This window comes from Bubalus kerabau, chromosome 12 (genome assembly GCF_029407905.1).
Source record: "Bubalus kerabau isolate K-KA32 ecotype Philippines breed swamp buffalo chromosome 12, PCC_UOA_SB_1v2, whole genome shotgun sequence".
Classification (NCBI taxonomy): domain Eukaryota; kingdom Metazoa; phylum Chordata; class Mammalia; order Artiodactyla; family Bovidae; genus Bubalus; species Bubalus kerabau.
Window position 1 is genome coordinate 80188405 of NC_073635.1, and position 20952 is coordinate 80209356.

Genomic DNA, 20952 nt, shown 5'->3' on the forward strand with positions numbered 1-20952 from the left:
TTAGGCAGGGGACCAACCGACTGGATCAGTGACTTCATGAACCCATGTTAACAAGGGAGAGATTGAAAGGGGCATCTTACAGCTACAATCACCTGTTATGCACACAGACCTGTGCTGTTCACCTTCGAGTTTTAATCGACTCAGTTTAAACCAACAGTGTCACATGGATATCAAAATGCAAATTGATTTACAGGCTAAATTAATGGAAATAGAGCTCTCAGAATACAAGAGATGATCTAGCCATTCTCAGTGAGCGCAGGAAACTGCATTTTGCCAAGGCATGGATGACCTAGAGCCTGCCCAGGAGGTGTAGGCTCGGTCCCAGGTCTTAGGAGAAAAGATTGAATGAACTGAGCATGTCCAGGCTTGGCAGGGATGTGATCATTATCTTCATGATCACGGTAAAGGGTTTAGGTTGCATGTGTCAATCTTCCTAACTCCAGAGGGTAAAAGGAAGGCATGTAAGAGGAGGTCACAGGAGACAGCTCTCAAATCAGAATAGGAAAGCAGTTCTCAAAAGTTGGGATCATTTTTTTTAAAAAAAGGGCATGTTGCCTTTTGTTTTTGTGTGCTCAGTCATATCCAACTCTTTTGTAACCCCATGAACTGTAGCCCGCCAGGCTCCTCTGTCCGTGGGATTTTCCAGGTGAGGATACTGGGGTGGGTTGCCATTTCTTTCTCCTGGGGATCTTGCTGACCCAGGGATCGAATTGGAGTCTCCTGCACTGGCAGGAGGATTCTTTACCACTGAGCCACCTGGGAAGTCCATCTCTTCTGTAGGTGCTTGCATAAACCAGGTGTCTGTTTGGAGGGATGTTGTAGAGAGAATTGAATCATTTGGTAGGGATTTGTGACTCTGTGCCCTCAGAGACCCTTCCATTCCAGGATTCTGTCAAAGTGCTGAGGACTTTTAGCCTCTCAGTATTATTCCATTGAGGTTATTATAAGCCCTACCGTGCTGAAGATGCATAGAGAAATGTTGTCAAATAGAAGAGTAACACTCACCTCAGTTCTTTGGGACTCCATGCCACTATGTAAAATAAAAGTACTGAACTAAATGATCACCAAGGTAACTCCTAGTATAAAAATTCTCTGAGGGGGAAATACAGAGATTTTATGATTTGATTGGTCAATGTGATAAACTTTTACAGAACTAGTTCCTTTAAAACTTGGTTTGAATACTCCTTTATACCATGAAATTTTTGAACCTTGTTTAATGTCCCTGGATATGTTCCATTGTCTCCTGGTTTATAGTCTGTGGGAACTTGAATAGAATTTGTATCCTGTTGTGTGAAATTTGTATAGATCTTAATTATGTTGAGTTGTTCATAGTGCTTTTCAGATCTGCTGTATCCTACTTTTCTGTCTATTCATTCTATTAATTTTTGACAGTTTGATGTTTAAACTACAACCAAAAATCTTAATTTTTCTACTTACAAAATAATTGTAATATATAGTAAAACTATATGTAACTTTGTTCTGTATTTTCCAAATCTCCTGTAAATATGTTATCATGCTTCATAATTTAAAAAGTAAAAAAGAAGGGAAAAAAGAAAAAAAAATTGGATCGAAGAAGCCTTGAAGAAGACACTGTTGAGAAGTTTTTCAATTTGTTGAAAAGCCATCCTGGTGGGGTTTTTGTCTTTTAATTTTCAAAATAATTTTTGATAAGTAAAGCATTTTTATTTTATGAACGTATCTAGGTAAAGTAAATGTTCTAGCAAACTGGATTTCCCCTCTTTTTGGTATTAGAGTAGTCACGTGTATAAAGAAAAGGTGACAGGGTAATTGTCCTTTGAGATGCTGTTGATGTTTACTATCAGATAGTTTCATGAGTTCACAAGCCTTATTTTTATTGTTGAAAGTTACCAGGATTTCTTTAGTTGTACTATAAAAGTGGAGTCACTGTCCTTTTTCCATAGAAAATATAGGATGGACATCTGTGACCTGACCTGAGTGCTTCTATTTTATTTGTTCTGTCAAGCATAGTTGTGAGTATATAGGAGATACTCAACAAATGTTAGTGACATTAGTGAATGAATCCTTTATATCGTGTATTCCTTTCTGTACTTCGGCCCTGTATGCTTAAACCACATTGGGCTTCCAGAAGTTAGCTGTTCTCAATATGAAAAGGTCAAGCTGAGTTACTGTTGACAGTATAAAGAACAAATGTTGTTGTAAAATAAGGAAAAGAGAAAGACTGGTCAGTGACTAATAACACTCAGTGTGTATAGAAATAGCAGTGGAAATTTTCTACACAGCAGCCTGTACCACACCATGGTCTGAAATACATGCTTTTGTATATTGGGTAGGTGTAGTTTAGTATTTAGTCATCATTTAAAACTATATAGTGATGAATAACTTCTAAGGAATTTTGAAACTTCTTCTGTTGGTATGTAAGATATGAACTGTGGTCATTAAAATTCCTATCAATATTTCTTAGTTTACATTGAAATGTACCCTCAAGTAAGAACTCTGCTTCAGATGTTTTGTTATACCTTCACTCTTTACATTTTATTGCTAAATGTAAACAGAAGACCTTCTATAAATTGAGTACCTAAAGACATGTTCCTTAGTCAGAAACTTCAAGTGCAACCAAAATAGGGTTTTCTTATTATTACCAAGAGAACAATAGGCCATAGTTTGAATGTATCTATAAAACTGTATGTTTTAATCCCATTAAAAATAATAAAGCAAGAAAAGGGACTTTTAAAAACAAAAGGCAAATCCTGCTGTATGGTTTTACCATTTTAAAGAGAAATTCATTTATTCAGCAAGTACCAATAGAAGAAGTTTCAGAGTGCTGCCATCTACCTCATTTTCAACATGTGTTGGCTTTTTGTTTTGTTTAAGAGTAGAAAGGACAGTGGATGATTTTTTAATAACATATTCTCTATCAAAGATGGGAAAATGTTCTAGAGGGACCTGTTGTTTCCACAGAAATGGTAATGAGAACATTTCTTTGTGGAAGTGAAAAGTAGTTCTTGCATTTTTCTTATGATGCAATAATTTCTTTGTGTGATGCCACTCGTCCAAAATACGAGGAAATAAAAGACTAATTAAATTAACCAGTGTTTAATGAAGAATGTGTGTTACGTGTGTGCCAAACCACAGGACTCGCTCATGTCTGCTGCCTTACCCTGGTAGGAATGTGTGTCTGCAATCCTGGAGCTAGTTCCTTGAGGTTAGGGGCTGCTTCCTACTTAGAGGTGTTGATGGAGCTCCTGTACCTGGCCTGCTGCCTCTCGCACAGCGCCCAGGTGATTGATTCATTGATTCACTCAAACAGTGAAACTGGGGTAGCTTCAAGGGCAAAGGAGAGCAGCTCACCACCAGGAGGGTTGGAGAAATCACTGGGGAGAGGAGCTGAGCTCTGTCGAGCACCATAAGCGTAAGTTTCCTAAGCAGAAAGGTGCGACGCTTTTGTGTTGAAAGAATAACCTGCATCAGTGAGTAGTCAGCAGAGGCTGAGGTGCCCAGGGAGCATCTGGACGGGGAGGGGGTGAGAGGGGATGGGCCAGATCAGGGGAAGGGGAAAGGGGATGGTCGTAGGAAACCACACTGGTAAGAAAGAATCACAGGGTTTGCTAGTTCATGCTGATGTTTGAAATTTCCTCTTTGGATACTGGGAGCCTGTGGAAGGAAGGGTTTTAACCAGGGGTGTGACATGATCAGAACTGTGGGGGAAGAAAATACTGTTGGCAGTATTAGGAGGTGGATTCAAGAGAAGCAAGTCTTCATGTCGCAACACGTTTGTGACTTTTGAGTATGTCAACTTGAAGGTATCAGATCGAATTTCATAGCCAAGGTGAGGGGACAGTCAGACAGCTTGGGGACTCACTTCATTTTTTTTTAGTTGAAGGCGTAGAAGGGCTTAGGATTATACAGAGAGAGACTAGAGCAAAGAGAAACGTCTCCAGTGGAACCCTGGAGAAGGTAGAAGAGAGGTGGAAGAAATCGTGGGTAAACCAGCAAGAAGCAGGGTTTAAGACAAAATCAGGAAGACATTTGAGAAAGGGAGGACAAGAGCGCAAGCCTTGTCAAGTGCTACAGTGAAATGTAATCGGACAAGTCTGACATGAAGATTTTGCATTTTGCCATGATGAATTGTAACGTTTCTTGATTTTGGTTTGTCTCGCTTCTTTCATCAGATTTCAAGTCATTCATGAAAAGAAAACATAGCATCAGCTTTACATTTTCTCACAGTGCTGATAGTTCATTAGTAGATGCCAAACCATTACTTTGCAATCGCTTTGGGAGAGTTAACAAAGATTAGATAGAGTTCTCATAAAATATTATATATATGTACAAATTATTTTGGATGTGTTGTACATATAGAAACCAACTTGTGTATCTAAGATCATGTTTTCAGACTGAAATAAAACGATAAGCAGTGTTACTTCAGATATTCATTTGCCGTTGGTGTTGTAAATTGAGCATTACACCATAGTGATTTTTTTTTTATTTGTTTGCATAGCCTGGCACCTGTGTTTGCTCTCTTTGTACCATTTTACTGCTCCATCCCAAGAGTCCAAGTGGCACATATTCTGGGCCCGTTGTCCATCACAAACAAGACACTGATTTATATATTGGGACTACAGGTACAGTATACATTTTTCTGTTCACATTTCTTTAACCAGGATCTGTCTCTCTCTCTCTCTCTCTTTTTTTTTTTTTTTTGGTCTTTTTCTCATTTGATCTCCTTGAAAAACAAAGTTTTTTTTTTCCCATAAGTTTGGCTTCATGATCTGTATCAAAAGTTCAAAGGAAGTGTTACAGAACGAGAACATCAAGGTATATAAGGTACTAGAATACTTTCGTAGCCTTTAGAAATCTGATAAGCGCTTTCACTGTAATTTGTATTGGTGGAAAATATTTTAATTTTGTTGTACAATTGCATGTAAGTACTTTTTCAAAAATCGCAGTATGAAGCGGAAACGTGAGAACAGTCCAGAGGCGGAACGTGGAAAGCCACTGCCAAAATTGATTCATTGAATACAGAGTCACAAATAAAGCTCTAAAGCAGGAAGCAGATAGGCTTTGCCAGCCTCATGACTCCTATGCCGCAGCAGGCTTGATTGCACTGTCGCCTTTCGCTACATGGTTTTACCCGATGGCCATTAGTGGACTTACCATTTGACTTAAATCGAAAAAGATCGTCTTTACCAACATTCAGTGAATATTGATTGCTCTCTGCTAGGCTCCAGGCCCGGGAATAGAAGATACGTTTGATTTTCAGTTTTCTACCTGTAGCATTACACCTGTCACTTTTCTTTCACTCACACCTTTTAATGTAAACTTTTATTCTGCTGTTTCCTGTGGTACCATATGTAGCTTGGCCTTTTGATCCGTCAATACTCATAACATTCCTTATCCCACACACATCAGACCGGATGCCAGTGTCACTGTACAGGGCCCTCCTCCCTCCCCTTTTAACCTTTAGCATTTCCTCCACCTTCTCTTGTCTGCTCTGACGTGTTATCAATGGCCCATCTGGGGTGGGCGTTTCCTTACCACTTTTACAACCATTTTTCATGAAATATGTTTATTCCTCATCTCTCAGCCTACGTAGCTTTACACTCCCCTTTGTCCTCTCTAATACTCTTATAACCTAAGATCCCATTTCCATGTTTTACTCTTATTACTAGGGTTTTCAGTGGCATGCTTAATTCTTTTTAAGATGTTCCAACAGAAGGCAGAATGCAGTGGTCGCAGAGTCCCCTGGACCAGGGGCAGAGACCCAAGTTCCAGTTCTGACATGGCATACGCAAGCTTGATACTTGGGTCCGGTCATGGAAGCCTCTGGTCCTCATGTTGGCTCCAGTTAGAGAGCAGCTTTGAGGGTAGAAGACCTTGTTTCATTACCTGTAGAGCAGGGATTCAGTGCAGCACTGTGGCAAGTCTTTGGAGCCAAGTGGATGTTGGTGTAAGTACTTGCCCTGGTAATTACTTTCCTTTTCCATCACTTTTTCTGAGCCCCCATTTGCCCACCTGTAAAGTGGGAACAATGATACCTGTTTCACATGGTCATTTGAAGATTTAGAGATTGTAGCAGTGAGTTTTGGGGGGTAATCAGAACAGGTAATAAGAAACTAAGTCAGTTGGTTCCTAATATTAATAATATATGTCTGTATGACTGCCACCTTTGGTTTTTCTGAGATTGTGAGTGCTTTTGTTTTGTCTTTTTTTTTTTTTGGTGGGGTAGAAGTCGATGCAGAAAGTAGAGGTGGAGATGCCCCGGGCCTCTTGATAAAATCTGAACTCTTTAGCATAAATGGCATCCAGGGTTTCTTCTTGTCCATCCAGTATCGACTCCCACCCTTCCCCAACCTTGACGTGAGTGTGAACCTTTTATTCCCCAGACTTCTGTTCCCTCCCCTCCGAACCTTCATACTTGTTTCTGTGCCTCGGTTACTCAGCAACTTCTTGAAACCAGGGACATTTGCTAGATGAGTGACTGACTGACTTTAGTCATTCTCAGGAGAGCAAAGACGTTTGTGAAGGGACATTGACGTGCCCAGGGCTCAAGAGCCAGTCACGTAATGCCCAGTGCTGGGGGCCATGGAGGATAAAATGTAGCTTGAGATGCAGCACTTGCCCCTCAGAGAGGCCAGCAGTGAGAAAAAACACACAGCAAGTGCTGTGGAAGTATTACTGTTCTCTGTACTTTTGGAAGAAGACTACAGAAAAATAATTTTCCACGTAATTCTCATTCTTGTTGTTTTCAAAGTCATTCACACTGAACAAACATCCACGCTCAATCAAAGGATTAAATTTTAAATCAAGGGATTAGAGTTGCAGCCATTGCTCATTTCTCCATGAGCTAACACAAGAGCACAGCTTGTCAGACTGCTTTTTACCTGTGCTTTGCCATCTGTTACCTTTGTATCTGTCTTCTTTCTATGTATCTTTTTTTCTATCTGTCCTTGATAAACGTGCACAACTTTGAGGTTTTCATCTGGCACTGATGTCGGCCATGAACTGCTTCTTTCTCTACGAGCAGAAATGCTTAACTCCCCATCTAATGATCTAATGATCTAATTGTGAACAAACACTAAGATACAAATCTTTTTTTTTTTAATCTGCATGTGTGACTTCATTTTATTCTCTAAATATTTCAGTATTAATATTATATTTCAGTGTATTTCTTATAAATAAGGTCATTCTCTTGCATAACTGCTGTTCAGTTAACAAAATTGGGAAATTAACATTGATACAGTCTTATTCCAGTTTTACCAGTTGTCCCGATATTATCCTGTTACTAGGCTATGAATTTTTCTTTCTTGCAGGAACACTTGGGAGATGTCTTATGACTTAAAAAAAAAAAAAAAACCCTGAACACAATCCTTGGATGTAAATGATTTGAAAAAGGCAGAGATTTCATGAGACCCATTTCTAACTACTTTTGCCATTAATAAACTCTGAGCCCTGTTACTTGGTTCACTCTTTCTGGGCCAGACTGGAATGAGAGGCTCAGCAGAGCAGCATTGGGCAAGGACCTGTATGCTGACAGACGCCTTCCATCTAAAACTAGAGTAGCAATAATCAGAAATTGAAATAAGAGAATTATAGGAGCTATAATATATGTCATTACTTGACACTAAGCATTGGGCGGTGACTACATATTTTCCGTGTTGTTAATGCTAATAATTTCTGTCCATATAGCATTTTACTTTGTGTAAACCAATTAATGTCCATTTGTAAACAAGAATATGCTTGAATTTCACTTATTTTTCTTTGCATAAGAGTGGGCTGGTTTCAACCAATCTGTTTTAGGCTATCGAAAAGCTGAGTGAGGTCTTGGTAGAAGAGGAAAGAAAAGAAAAATTGGTATATTATTTACCTTTATATAACAGAGTATTTGGTAATCTTCCATTTGTTTAGATTAAGAATATATATAATTAAGACAACATAAATGGTAATGACTATAATTATGTAAAAGTAAATATGCTGTGATTGGCAGTTGAATTTCATTTTTAGTTGCCTTTTTTTTCTTTTATAGCTTTTCACCTCTGGTTCCTACATCTGGATTGTAGCCATAAGTGGACTTGTAAGTGTGATTTCCTCCCCCTCCTCACCTCCCCTCTTTCCTGAAGAAACTTGAGGGAAAATGTCATATTGAGATTATGGGTTATATTCAGTTGTCTTCAGGTGTCAGATTCCATCTCAAAGCCACTTCCTTAGTGATGAAAAAGCCAGTTACATGGATCATTGAGACAGAAGAGACCAGATTGTCTCAGTTTTCAAGGTAATTTTAGTGAAAGTTTTAGCTGAGTTTCTTGTCTGTGTTATTTTAAAATTACATTAGCAGTAGTTGAGGTCATAGCAGGACGAAAACAGCAGAAAAAGAAAATGAAGAAGTCGGATTTGCCGAAAGCAGGGAGAGAGATTTTGTTTCTTTCGGAAAAAGACTTGGTCATGCAAGGGGAAAAATAAGGTTAAGCGGAAAGTCAGGTGGATGAGAACTGATGCAAGATTCGTCAGGGTGCGTGGCCGGAGAAGGAAGAGGAGCTAGCCGAAGGGTTGGGTGGTGTCTCATCTGTGTGCCACACAGAAGCGTCATCTTCCCCATCCCCATGCTCTGTATTGTTTTGTTTTATTTTAATTAACTTACGTCTTCAACTCTATGAGGTATCAAGAAGGAATCTAAAGCATGAAATTGAGCTTTATTTTTCATCCATGGCTTAAATTTGAACACCCAGATTTCTATAAAAAATATGTTTATAACTAGTATATGTGGACGGAGAAGGCAATGGCACCCCACTCCAGTACTCTTGCCTGGAAAATCCCATGGATGGAGGAGCCTAGTGGGCTGCAGTCCATGGGGTCACTAAGAGTCGGACACGACTGAGCGACTTCACTTTCACTTCTCACTTTCACGCATTGGAGAAGGAAATGGCAACCCACTCCAGTGTTCTTGCCTAGAGAATCCCAGGGACGGGGGAGCCTGGTGGGCTACCGTCTATGGGGTCGCACAGAGTCTGACACGACTGAAGCGACTTAGCAGCAGCAGCAGCAGTATATGTGGAACATAATTTTAATTTCTTTCTTGGAAATGACTAAGAAAGTTACAGACTGGATTCACAGGGATATGTATAACATCAAAGGGAAAGGATTTGGACATAACTTTGCATTCCACTGGGCTTCCCTGGTGGCTCGGCAGTAAAGAATCTGCCTGCAATGTGGGAGACCTGGGTTCGATCCCTGGGTCAGGAAGATTCCCTGGAGGAGGGCATGGCAACGCACTCCAGTATTCTTGCCTGTGGAATCCCATGGACAGAGGAGCCTGGTGGGCTACAGTCCATGGGGTCGCAAAAGTTGGATTCGACTTAGCAACTAAGCCAGCCCCCCCCCCCTCCCCCGTGCATTCCACTGCAGACATTTTACGTAAGTTATCACTACTCACTCTTGTTTCCTGGGTGAATAGTATGATGGGACACTGGGTCATTACTTTAAGCCGGCTCACTTCTGTCCTTCCTTTATGCTCTCCTGTGTTTGTTCTTTTCATATACGATTTATTCCTTCACTCCTCGCAGTTTCCAGCCGCAGTTCTGAGGACTGAAGTCACTTTGTTTCCCTCTCCCGAAACACTTTCCACCGATGCCCAGATTGGCTTCAGGACTGCAGAGCTGAAGTCCATTGTGAGGTCTTCAAACCATCTGAGCTGCCTGGTGTTCTTAAGACTTGTAGTGACTTAAGGACAGCCGGGGGTCATTCTGCTCGTGTGAGGCACAGTGGCCAGGCTCTGCCCCATCTAATCTCATCCCCACTTGATCTGCCAGCTTGACTGGCAGGTTCTTAACCAACCTGAAGACAGTAAGTTGAGAGTTCATTGCTTTCATAATGAGAGCAGCCTGAGAATTTACTCTTTCATTTGTGATACATTCTGTTTCTCTTAACAGTGATAATCTTCAGTCCTTTTTTTCCTAAAACTTCCAAAAATTTGACAAGTACCTTATTGTATTACATCTCATTGTGTTAGTTTTCTGTTGATTGATTTGCTGTCATTGTCTGAGCCCTTCTTCAATATAAACTCACTATGTGACTCATTTGTTTTAAGACATCCCGTTTTATTTCTTTATTCTGTTTGCAGACTCCTGGTTTTCAAATAAGTTCCTGATACCACTTCAGAAAGTTTCACTTTGTGACATTCAGTGTTCTAGAATTGAAGGTTGCATTTCTCAACTCTTTCTAGTCTTTTTAAAATCTAAAGTTTGTGTGTTGTGGTCAGTCTTTTCTAGTACACATGCTTAACAGGTGGTAAGGGGCTGATTTGATTTCATAAAGGAATCAGAAGTTTAACAAATTTTTAACATTAACATTCAGAAGAGTGAATTGAGTTGCTCGATATTTGAAATATAATTTTCAGATGAATGTAGCTTAGAATAATCCCATTATTAATAAATATCTCTGAGCCAATTCAATCTTCACTTTATTGTAAGTAATTCGACCAGGGTTACAGACCTCCTACCATTACACAAATCTGATAAATCTTCATATCAACCTTGTTCTTTATTATTATCCCACTGTAGTTAGATGATACTAATTGTGTTGACTTAAAATGATTAGTGTCAGTGATAATTACCCCAGTTTTCCTTCACATTATACCGTAGATGTTAGTGCTTGTTTTGAATTTAATGAATATTTTGTTTCTGACTTTTTCCAGAGAAGCAGACTTTTATTATGACATATTTAATACAATATGGTATATTTTAGATAAGGATAATTATAAAGGAGGGTGTTGTTTTTGAGTGTTTGGTTCACACACCACTGATTATAGGATCGAAGTCTGAGATTCATAAAGCCACAACTTGTCCCAGATGTCTCTTGCTCAGCGTGACTCCTCCTCTCCCCATATTTATCAAGCAACTTCCTTTTTTTGTTTTTTGGGGGTTTTTTATGTTAAAATACTAAAAATAAAATAAAATTTTTACTCTCCCCCCAAAAATGCACAGATAATATTCAGTGTTTTGGAGGAATACTAGAAAACCTGTTGATAAAAGATCACCTTTTAGCTCTGAAATCAGTAGTTCTCCTAACATACTGTGTGTAGTAAGGAAGTAATTTTATTTCAATCTGTGTTTTTAAGAGAAAGAGCTTTTTTTTTTCTTATAAAGAGAATTTGTATAAACATAAGTAATGTGTTATCTGCTGTCATAGAAACCAAAACCTTTACTCATGCTTTTCTGAAAAGCTGCCAGCTTTGGGTTTATTTTATTTAGTTATGGGTGGATTTATTTTGCTTTAGGCCAGTTTTTCTCTCTCCTTGTGTCACCCATCCTGTCATGATTAGAAATGTTTCTGAATACCCAGCTTAAAAGTATCCCACTGATTAAAAGAGGAGAAGGAGGGTGAATTCCACTAGTACAGTATTTTGCTAGGTTGGGAGTGATGTCGCTGAAAAGAATAAGGACTTAAGTATTTTTCCTGATTGGAGAGGGGGTTAGGGAAGTGTGTTTAGCTTTCAAGCAGAAATAATGAATTGATTTGCCCAGAACAGCTAGGATCCGTTTTGTGATCCCTTGGGGATTCCAGTTGCTGCCCAGAAAGTATAAAGGGCATTTGGTTTTGCATAAAGATTGATATTACTCACATGTAACATTGATACCTATTTTAATATCACATTGTTTTTCCATTGACCGTTCTGGCTTTGAATACCAACAGTTAATGCCTAAAAATATGACTGTTTCCTTGAAAGTTGGCAGAATTGTATAATAATTGATATAGTACATAAGTGAAATATTTCCATTTAAGTGGGTACTTCAGAAATATTAGTCTGCACCTCCTTGAGTCCTATTCCCACCTCATGTCTCACTTTTCTTCATGTCTTTTTTTTTTCTCTTCTTCATGTCTTTTGTGGGAGACCTTCTTTGGAGGAAGTCACTCTATTCCACAGTTCCACTACATTTGTTACATGTTAATAAGACTTTTTTCCTTAAAGAAAACATTGGTTACTTATTGAACTTTAAGTTCTTTGTGTGGTTCTGAAGAAAGCCTTCAGGCTGTCTGTAGCCCTGCACTTCTTCATTTTCTGCCATCCTCTGAATCATAGTAGTGAGTCATTACCACCGGGATGTACCCGAAGTCTCAAAAGCTGAAGTCTCAGGCCTGAGCTGATTCTGGAATGATTAAAATAGAAAGAGCCTGCTGTTGCCAAGTTTTCTCTTTTCATAATTCATGTCTTCATCATCGTTTGGTCCTCTTTCAAGCTGTTTGAGAGCAGGTGAAGAGGCAGGCCTGTCCTCCTCAGACTCTGGCTTCTCCCCATCAGCCTGTTGCTTTCACAGTCTAGCCATTTCCTGCATTTGTTACCTGCTCTGTACAGTACGTCAGACTTTGATTATCTTACAATCAAGTCACCGTAGTGTGAAAGAAAATCTGTCCTACCCAGTAACAAGATTAGAAACATAGATTCATACCAGATTCATTAGGACCTTGGACGTGGTCTGAGTTTGTATGTTTTTTCTGTAGGCAGTGGGTGTAGATCTTTAAAGAGTAAATCTTTAAAGCTTTTCAAACAAAAACTTCATGATGGTGTGAGATTATAGACATCTTATTAGGGTTTGTAAGTCACAGAAGCGGGGAAGGGGAGAGTTGAGCAGCCTTGAAGGAATCAGGATGGCACATCTGTGGGCAGTAAATTACCTGTCTCTCTTCCCACCACAAGAGTTTTAAAGACAAAAAGTAAAACATTGTCTGATGGTAACTGTAAAAGAAAAAGCACCAAACAGAACCTTATGTTGATGGGCTTTCCATGATAAATCATTAAGGGAAAAAAGCTGACGGACCTAGCGGAAGCCACTGTGGAAATCAGAACTTCTTTGGAGGAAGTTTTGGAGCCCTGACCTGTTTCCCAGGTGAATGAGGATGGGTGTTGATTCTGCTCCTTTTCACATCTTTCTCTGCTCTTCACTCTTGCTTTTCTTCTTCCTTATTCTTTCTTCCCTTAGATTTCCTCTCCCAGCTCACCAAAGGAAGGGTACAGCATAGCAGATCATCATCCGATGCCTAAGGTTTTCAGTTGAACCTGAGGGATTGAGATGATTTTTTAGCATTTCATTGAAAATGAGGACAGAAGCTGCAGAGGGAAGTCAAGGGTGGTCGAGCTCTGAGGTGGGTTGGGCTTGTGAAAGAACCTCATGTAGAAGACAGTGGATCCTTAGAAAGCAGCCATATGTAGAGGGTGCTTTCACCGTCTTCTAATTAACACAGTATTTACAATCCCACCACCAGACTGAGTGCTTATCAGTCCATTGTACAGTGCCCCCTCTCTCTCTGATTCTTTCACACCCTCTCTTTCCTCCCCCTTCTTTTCCCTCCCTTCCTCTCTGAGCCCCCTTCCCCTATCCTGACCCTAGGTAGCCTGGACCTACTGAAAGAAGCCTTCTGTCCTCTTCTTTGTTGAAACAGTTACAACTCAGTCCACTGCTGACAGAGTGTTGTCTTAGACAAGTGTTGCACGGGGAGTGACTGGTAGACTTTTAAATGTTCAGTGCAGAACAAATGAAATCATGCCAGTGTCTTGATAAAAACCGGCACAGAATGCCTCATAAGATACAGCTATATAATTGGCATTACTGTCACCTGTCTTTTACCTATAGGCAAAACCTTGCCCTCTTGCAGAGCCTTTCAATGTTAGGCCTCCTCAGGTCCCTCTCTCAGCCCATGGACACTGTACTCTGGAGTCGCTGAGCACTTTACCCCTCTGACATCTCATGCTGTCTTGAGATTCTTTGTCATCACTTATTTTTCTTTAACAAACCCATGGCACATGCTATGTCCCACCCATTGGTAGTAGATTATATTGTTTGTTCTGCTGTTTTGTTGGTTGAGCGTATTTGCTGCCCCATCTCCCTAACCCCTCTCTGCAGGGCCTCTAGGGGCCGTGTGAACGTCAGACTCCACTCTGTGACTTACGTGAGCCACCAGACTATGAGCAGCAGTGATGGGTGCCTCTCAGGCAGAAGTTTTAAGCACCCTTGTGCGGTCCCACCATTGCTCTGTTCATTTTGTCATGAGAAAAACACGTGCCAGATAGATGTTGCTCTCTCAGCCCAGATCCCAGAATGAAGAAAACACACAGAGCAGGGCTATAGCCAACGTGCAAGATGAGTGAAAAACAGCCTTTGTAAAAACAACTGAAATTTGGGATAATTTGTTATCACCGTATAACCTAGAGAAAGCAGACTAACACAGCTCTTTTCTAAGCACTTTACAAATACTATTTATTTAACTAGTCCTCCTAAAAACCTGATATTGTAGACACTGTTGTCCCCATTTTATAGATAAAGAAACTGAGGCACAAAGAACTTATCTGCCAAGAATACAAGCTGATACGTAGCAGAGACAATGTTCAAATGCAGGTTCTGGAGCTGTAGCATCTGTGCTCTTCAGAGGTAGCTTTGCATAACCATATGGCAGTTTCTTCCAGCCATCTCCATTCCTTCACCATTAGATCCCTTCTTTTCCTAGAAAATCGTATTCATTTAAGTTCTAACTCTGAAGCCTTCTCTGAATCTGCCCTTTCAATTTAGAAACTATACATTATTCTTTATCATCCCCAGTGCCTAACAAAACATCTGGCATTTCATCTATATTCTAGAAATACTTGCTGAGTTTCTAAAAACTCAGATAAAATTCAGTATTATCAAAATAATCATTTCTGTACAACAAAACACTGCTATTCTTTGTGATTGTCAGAATGTTGTCAATGTGTACCGCCTCATTAGGTTCTTGACACACTCTCTGCAGTGGTGGGGAACCTAGGCTTCTTGTTTTAAAACTGAAGCTCAAGTTGCACAACTGCTGGGCGATTGAGCCAGGACCAAAGGCCAGGTGTTCTGGTGGTGCAGTGGGCCCAGTGCCTTCCAGTGCCTATTTCAAGGCTCTGATCCATGTCTGCTTCAAACACAAGACACTTAGGTACCAGCTGTTCTTAGATCTTCCCTTGCCAACCCCACTAAGGTAAGGCCCTGATCATCATCCATGGAGACTGGATTCTGGAGGCAGATCCTGGTCATAAAGAAGTTTTAAAAGTATCCAGAGGTGCTGAAAGACCCATACCTCCAATAGTTTCCTGCAGCCTTCATTATGAATTTTGTGGGCCGACCAATATCCAAGAAAACATTATCCTGTTGGCAGCCTCTGATTTCTTCTTAATACGAAGAAATTGGTCTGTAGCTGTATTGTACTTTCTCTTCTAAGACCATCAAAGATATTTATTTAACTGGTCCTCCATATGATGGATTAAAAATGCAGCTCAAACATCACCTTCAACAAACTCATTGTCTTATGTCTCTGGCGTTGTCGTGTACAAGAAAACTAATAGATGGAGAAATATACCATGTTCATGGATCGGAAGAATGAATATAGTGAAAATGAGTATACTACCCAAAGCAATCTATAGATTCAATGCAATCCCTATCAAGCGACCAACGGTCTTTTTCACAGAACTAGAACAAATAATTTCACAATTTGTATGGAAATACAAAAAACCTCGAATGGCCAAAGCAATCTTGAGAAAGAAAAATGGAACTGGAGGAATCAACCTGCCTGACTTCAGGCTCTACTACAAAGACACAGTCATCAAGACAGTATGGTACTGGCACAAAGACAGAAATATAGATCGATGGAACAAAATAGAAAGCCCAGAGATAAACCCACGCACCTATGGACACCTTATCTTTGACAAAGGAGGCAAGAATATACAATGGAGAAAAGACAATCTCTTTAACAAGTGGTGCTGGGAAAACTGGTCAACCACTTGTAAAAGAATGAAACTAGAACACTTTCTAACACCATACACAAAAATAAACTCAAAATGGATTAAAGATCTAAACATAAGACCAGAATCTATAAAACTCTTAGAGGAGAACATAGGCAAAACACTCTCTGACATACATCACAGCAGGATCCTCTATGACCCACCTCCCAGAATAGTGGAAATAAAAGCAAAAATAAACAAATGGGATCTAATTAAAATTAAAAGCTTCTGCACAACAAAAGAAACTATAAGCAAGGTGAAAAGACAGCCTGCAGAATGGGAGAGAATAATAACAAATGAAGCAACTGACAAACAACTCATCTCAAAAATATACAAGCAACTCCTGCAGCTCAATTCCAGAAAAATAAACGACCCAATCAAAAAATGGGCCAAAGAACTAAACAGACATTTCTCCAAAGAAGACATACAGATGGCTAACAAACACATGAAAAAATGTTCAACATCACTCATTATCAGAGAAATGCAAATCAAAACCACAATGAGGTACCATTTCATGCCAGTCAGAATGGCTGCCATCCAAAAGTCTACAAGCAATAAATGCTGGAGAGGATGTGGAGAAAAGGGAACCCTCTTATACTGTTGGTGGGAATGCAAACTAGTACAGCCACTATGGAGAACAGTGTGGAGATTCCTTAAAAAACTGGAAATAGAACTGCCATACGACCCAGCAATCCCATTTGTGGGCATACACACCGAGGAAACCAGAATTGAAAGAGACACATGTACCCCAATGTTCATCGCTGCACTGTTTATAATAGCCAGGACATGGAAGCAACCTAGATGTCCATCAGCAGATGAATGGATAAGAAAGCTGTGGTACATATACACAATGGAGTATTACTCATCCATTTAAAAATAAAACAAAACAAACAAAAAAGAATACATTTGAATCAGTTCTAATGAGGTGGATGAAACTGGAGCCTATTATACAGAGTCAAGTAAGCCAGAAAGAAAACACCAATACAGTATACTAGCACATATATATGGAATTTAGAAAGATGGTAATGACAACCCTGTATGCGAAATAGCAAAAGAGACACAAATGTATAGAACAGTCTTTTGGACTGTCTGGGGGTGGGGGGGATGATTTGGAAGAATGGCATTGAAACATGTATAATATCATATAAGAAACGAATCGACAGTCCAGGTTCGATGCAGGATACAGGAAGCCTGGGGCTGGTGCACTGGCATGACCCAGAGGGATGGTACGGGGAGGGAGGTGGAAGGGGGGTTCAGGATGGGGAACACGTGTACACCCGTGGCGGATGCATGTTGATGTATGGCAAAACCAATACAATATTGTAAAGTAAATAATAATAATAATAATAAAAAGAAAACAAAGTAAAGGATGGCTTTGAGAAGGCTTTAAGGATACTGTAGAATATATTAAGCTTGGTCAGTACTGCTGCCGGTCAAAGGGAAAAGAAATGGAGATAAGAGGTCAACAAGAAAACACCCAGATGTTTTCATTCTTGATGATTCCTGATAGACTACATGGCAGTTGCCACACAGAGTGCTTTTTTCCTTTTCTCACAGAGTCTTCACGTTGTTTCCCTATCAAGAGATAGGAAGTCTTGAATCAGTTTTGATTATGTCTTTCAGCTGATTGTTTTGAAATAGAAATGTCCAGTGTTCCTTCCTCTTTGGGGCTGATTATGTTGATATTTTTCTTATATCTTTATGATCAGCTCTGCGAAAGAACTATGGTAAAATCAATGCATGTGATTTTTAATATATTTATTATGTGCGTGCTTAGTCACTCAGTCTTGCTGATTCTTTGTGAACCCCACGGACAGTAGCCCGCCAGGCTCCTCTGTCCATGAGATTATCCAGGCAAGAATACTGAAATGAGTTGCCATTCCCTTCTCCAGGGATCGAACTGGGGTCTCTTGCATCGCAGGCAGATTCTTTACTGTCTGAGCCACCAGGGAAGTTGACATATTCATTATAAACGACAGCATAACTTATTATCGATGTCTTCTTATGTTAGTTTATGTTAGCTGGAAATATTTTCAAGATATCAGAAGTTTTTTGTTGCTAAAGACTGGTTTCAGTCTGTGAAAGTCTCACCTCTTTTATAAAATTTAAGATGAGAAGTATATATCTAGAAATTTCAGTCTTCCTAGATCTTCACATTTACTTTTATGAAAAAATTTTTTTGTTGTTCATTAAAGTATTACAATACAATAAAATATATCAACTTTAAGTGTACAGTTTGGTGAATTTGGGTACTTGTAATAGCTACCACAACAATCAGGATAGAAAACAGTCTCTTCTCCCTAAACATTTTTTTTCATTCCTTTTGCTCTCACCCACCTGCCATCCCCAGATAACCACTGGTTTCTTTATGTCACCACAGCTTTGCCTTTTCTAGAATCTCATATAATTTGAATCCTATAGTATGAAGTCTTTTATGTTCTACTTATTTCACTTAACATGATGTTTTTGAAATCCATTTACCTTTGATTACTGTTTCATTCCTTGTTATTGTAAATATCAATCCCTAGTATGTTACACCACAATTTGTTTGTCTGTTCATTATATCCAGGTTTGATTATGAGTAATATTGCTATGAGAATCTGTGTACGCATTTCTGTGTGCACATATGTTTTTACTTCTCTTGGGTAAATGCCTAGAAGTAGAATTGCTGGAATTCATCATTTGAAAAATATATGGTACCATATTATTTTACAAGGTTACTATACCATTTTGCATTTCCACCATCAATATATCAACATTCCAATTCCACCATCTCCTTGCCAGCACTTGGCATTGTTAGCCATTTTAATTTTAGTCATTCTAGTTGGCGTGCAGTTATATCTTGTGGTTTTAATTTGTGTTTCTCTGATGACTAGTGATTTGAGCATCTTTTCTTGTGCCCATTTTATATTCTGGGTATAAGCCCTTTGTTGGATATATTTTATAAAAATTTTGTGCCAGTCTTTGGCTTGCTTCTTTGTTTCCTAAACTATTTCTTTCAATAAGCAAAAGTTTTAAACTCAATTAATTCAGTGTCTCAGTTTTTTAAATAGTTTGTGCTTTTGATATCTTATTTAACAAATACTTGCTAATCTGATGTCACAAACATTATGTCCTGTGTTTTCATCTAGAATGTAATAGTTTTTGCTATTGCATTGAGGTCTGAGATCCAATTTGAGTATGATTTTTGTGAAGTTAAGGATTGAGATGTATTTTTTTTCCCATACAAATGTCTAGCATTATTCCATCAATGTTTGTCAAAAAGACTTCTTGGCGTATTACCCTGGCTCCTTTATTGAGAGTCAATTGACCAGTGTGGGTCTGTTTCTTGACTTTCTTTTCTATTTCAGTGATTTATATGTGTACTCTTATGCCAGTACCACTTTGTTTGAGTACTTTTGAGAGTGGTAAGTCTTAAAATCAGGTAATGCAAGTATTTCAGCTTTGTTCATCTTTTTTCAAAGCTGGTTAATCTATTTGAGAAACTTTGATTTTCCATATGTACTTTTAAATTAGCCTGTGATTTTCTTCAAAAAAGAAAAAAAAAAGTTAAAATTTAACCTGAGATTGCACTGAAACTATAGATCAATGAAGGAAAGATTGCCATTTTGATGATTTTAAAAATATCGCCACAAATTATTTTGTATTTCAAGAAATGGAACTTAATTCCCCTCTTCTAGAATGTGAGCTCTACTCAGCGATTCACTTACAATGAATAGAAAATGGCAGAGATGATGGAGTGTGACTCCAAAGGGCGGATCACAAAAGACATATTGCTTCCATATTGTTCTCTCTCAGATCATTCATTCTGGGGGAAGCCAGCTGCCATGTCACAAGGGTCCTGAAGCAGCCCTGTGGAGAGGTCTACATGGCAAAGAACAGTGGCATCCCGGCAGCAATCAGCACTAATCTCCCAGTTGGGTGTTGAGCTACCTTAGAAGCTGGTCCTACAACCCCAGTCGAGACTTCAGATGAACATAGGTAGGATGACATCTTGAATGCAGCCTCATGAGAGACCTTGAGCCACAACCACCCAACTAAGCAGTCCCTAGATTTCTGACCACATAAACTGTATGAATATTAAATGCATATTGTTTTAAGCCACTGCGTTTGGAATAATTTGTTATTCAGTAATGTGTAACTAGTACAACTATTTTAATAATATTGGATCTTCCAATTCATAAACATAGTATGTGTCTACTATGTAATTTTTTAATTCCCCTTTTTAATTTTAAAATTTTCAATGTATAGGCCCTATACATCTTTAATTAAATGTATTTCTAATAATTTGTGAGGTTTTGATGCTATTTTAATTGGAGTTTTGTCTCAAATGTTTGTTGCTAGTACATGGAATGCAGTTGATTTCTGTATATTGCTATTGTATCCTCGAGGATACAATAGCAATTTATTTATTTATTTATGGTAGCTTTTCTGTGGATTCTTCAGGGTTTCCCACATGTTAATATATGATCAAGTCATCAGGAAATATATTTGGTTTATATGTTTTCTTTCTTCCTTTCTGATCTATGCATTTTATTTTTCTTGCCTTATTGCACTAGCTAAAACCTCTAATATAATGTTAAATAAGAATGGTGAATAGACATCCTTGTCTTGTTCCTGGTCTTAGAAAGGATTGAGTTTTTCCCTGTTGAATCTCTGTCTGTAAATGCATAAGTTATTCTTGATATTTAAATTCATTTTTATTATTTTTAGTCCAATGTAAGAAACAGATTTTAACATAAACCTATTTACTTCTTAATTTTAGTTTTTTGAATCAGTTTATGAAAGTGAATATAATTATAAAAGAGGACAGTCTCCTTGTTGGAAGGGATATTAAAAGGTATTTACCTTTTAGTGTTTGATTAAGGCTTTTTGCCATGTACTAGAGATTCGAGCTGTCTCCCAGTGTATTTTTTCCTTATTAACAGAACCTTCATTTTATTAGGGGCAGCAGGACCTCCAACTAAAAGATCACATTTTCCAGCTGCCTTTGTATCTAGGTCTAGCTGTCAAGCTAAATCTTGGCATCCTGGCCAGTGAACTACAAGCATACTTATTGGCAGGACTTCTAGGAAGTCTCCTTAAAGTAGCCTTTTGTCCTTTTGTTCTTCCTCATTTTCTTCCCCCCACTGCCTGGAATGCAGTTAAGATGGTTGGAGCATTTCTAACATGAGAGAGAAGTAAATTTC

At 38.9% G+C, this 20952-nt stretch overlaps 1 protein-coding gene across 3 annotated transcripts in view; it reads left to right on the forward strand.

Moving 5' to 3' along the window:
- UBAC2 (UBA domain containing 2) overlaps window positions 1-20952 on the forward strand; it is a 170492-nt gene that overhangs the window by 101013 nt on the left and 48527 nt on the right. For 2 of the 3 annotated variants that reach the window (XM_055542932.1, XM_055542930.1), the window contains exons 5-6: window positions 4478-4601; window positions 8003-8050. In XM_055542932.1, coding sequence (XP_055398907.1) covers window positions 4478-4601; window positions 8003-8050 — 172 coding nt within the window. The remainder of the gene's footprint in view (window positions 1-4477; window positions 4602-8002; window positions 8051-20952) is intronic. The other variant, XM_055542931.1, reaches the window with a different exon arrangement.